The sequence below is a fragment of the Amphimedon queenslandica genome, unplaced genomic scaffold (assembly GCF_000090795.2).
Source record: "Amphimedon queenslandica unplaced genomic scaffold, v1.1 AMPQUscaffold_9238_Cont18803, whole genome shotgun sequence".
In the NCBI taxonomy this organism is placed as follows: domain Eukaryota; kingdom Metazoa; phylum Porifera; class Demospongiae; order Haplosclerida; family Niphatidae; genus Amphimedon; species Amphimedon queenslandica.
Genome location: NW_003550490.1, coordinates 1 through 2181, shown reverse-complemented (window position 1 = coordinate 2181; position 2181 = coordinate 1). Strand labels below are relative to the sequence as shown.

Here is a 2181-nt window from a genome sequence, read left to right as displayed (position 1 = left end):
CAATGGCTGAAACTGTCTCTTTTACAAAATCTTTAACTTTATCATAGACAACTTTAGATTGACCACTGGCAGCACCAGGTTTTGGTTCTGCTATGATACTGGTTGGCTCATTCATAATAACACTTTTAGTAGGAGTAGGTTTCTCATCAACAAGATATTGAGCCTTTCTTGTTATCATATCCATAGATACAAAGACAGCATCTTTATAGCCACAATGGAAATATGGAATACCATTACTGGTACCTTTACCACGATACTTCTGTTCCTAATAATAACATAAGAGTACATGTACACTATCATTTGATGGTATGTGTGATTACTTACTTGTATTTCAATACCAAAGTGTGTCCCAAGCTTCTCTTGTATTGGACCAATGTAACGTATTACACCTTTGACAATGGAGGGAGCAGCATCAGGTTTTTTCAATTTAAACATCACCACGTCACCAATGATTAGGTCCAGTTTCTCCTTCTTCACCTCCTCTGACTTGAGGTATTCCTGCAATCGTGTGCTGGGAGGCTCCACTGCTAATAGATACTCCAGTTCTTTCCCTATTAATGGAGCTATATCCAAAAGCCCAACATGTAAAGTAACACCGGCTCTCATCGTGGTACGAACGATATTTTATTCCCTCAAGAATCAAAGATCTGCCTTCCTCAATAATTTGAACTAAAATTTCTCCTTTGAATACCGTACAAAATGGAGGTTGAAATGGATCTTCACCATTTCTATAGCCCATCTTCTCTTTCAATAGAATACTGGCCATGATCTGTTATTTTCAGTGTCTAATGGAGGGGTGTGACTATGAATACCAAACCAATTAACCAAAATACTATACTAACTGTAGATCATGTGTGTATAAAAATAGAACAAATGTTCTCATGTAAATAAACTATAAAGTGTGTTGCCACTTAGGCAATAAAACGATCCAATTCAACGATTATTTCAGACATTGTTGGTCGCTTGTCTGGTTCTTCATTGATACATGAAACTATGAGCTCATGCAGCTGAGGTGAGCTGGCTTTGACTTGCAGTGAGAGAGTCTCAAATATTCCTGGAGTTACAGGAAAGCGGCATGTAATCACTTCGCATAAGAGAACACCATAGCTATAGGAATCCATTTTTGGTGTTTGCTTTTTTCCAGAAGGAGCATGGCTTTCTGGAGCACTATAAACAGCTGCTCCTGGTGCTTCTGTGACTGCTGCATGAGCAAGTTTAGCTGATCCAAAGTCGGATATCTTAGTCTTCCATTTGTTGTGTCCCTTTGATTCCAGTAGTACATTAGCACTGCTGACATCACGATGAATAATAGGATCAGGTAGACAGTGTAGGTAGTTTAAACCCACAGCTACATCACGCATTATAGATAGAATCACTGGTCTACAGCCAGGATCAGTAGTAAGCTCCTTCCTCTCATAGGCACTCCGTAATGAGGTATCCATTACTTCAGTGATAATCATAGGATTACCTTTTGGATGGTCTAACACAGCTCCTATAAACTGGAGGAGATTAGGATGACGCAACTGAGACATTGTGTTGATCTCTCTATGAAGGAGCTCCATATAATGACTACTTTGCTCTTTCTGCTGCAAAAGTACTTTATAGAATCTCTTTACTGCGACATCTTTCCCACGAAACTTTCCAATTGTGACTTTTGCCCATCCTCCTGTACCCAGCTTTGTTTTACTGTACTCAATATCTGCAGAGCTAATCTTCCAACTTTTCTCAAGTCTAGCTAATTCGTTTTGCTTTGATGCTTGATCTGCTTCCATTTTTTGAACTAATTGTTCATAGCAGCGTATTCTTTCTTCCTTGTCTTTATTACTAGTCACAAGAGCATCACAAGACTTCTGTAGTTGATAGCACTCGTCTTCTTTTCTTTGAAAATTCCTCCTAATATTCTCATACATATCTTGCAGCTGACGATACTCTTCATTTTTATTTTTGTAACTAGTAACAAGGTCTTCATACGACTTTTTGAGCTGATGGAATTCTTCATTTGTATGATCTAGTTCCCTTTTAGTAAGAGAGCGAGATTCCTTAACTGAGGCAGGAGTAGGAGAAGCATCAAATGTAGGATCATCATAAACATCATTGACACCATACAAATCAAGGTCAGGATTAACATACACACACATGTAAATATCTTGAATGAATCTACGAACATATTCTGGTATATCT

At 38.3% G+C, this 2181-nt stretch overlaps 1 protein-coding gene across 1 annotated transcript; it reads right to left on the bottom strand.

Moving 5' to 3' along the window:
- Nucleotides 1–797: 797 nt before the first annotated feature.
- LOC105315614 (probable serine/threonine-protein kinase DDB_G0271682) lies at nt 798–2175 on the bottom strand. The gene has a single exon (XM_011410324.2). The coding sequence runs from the start codon at nt 2136–2138 to the stop codon at nt 912–914; it is 1227 nt and encodes a 408-aa protein (XP_011408626.1). The 5' UTR covers nt 2139–2175; the 3' UTR covers nt 798–911.
- Nucleotides 2176–2181: the final 6 nt, after the last annotated feature.

What these genes read in the sequence shown, in the direction of transcription:
- LOC105315614 (XM_011410324.2), bottom strand. Translation starts at nt 2,138, where the DNA reads ATGTGTGTGTATGTTAATCCTGACCTTGATTTGTATGGTGTCAATGAT.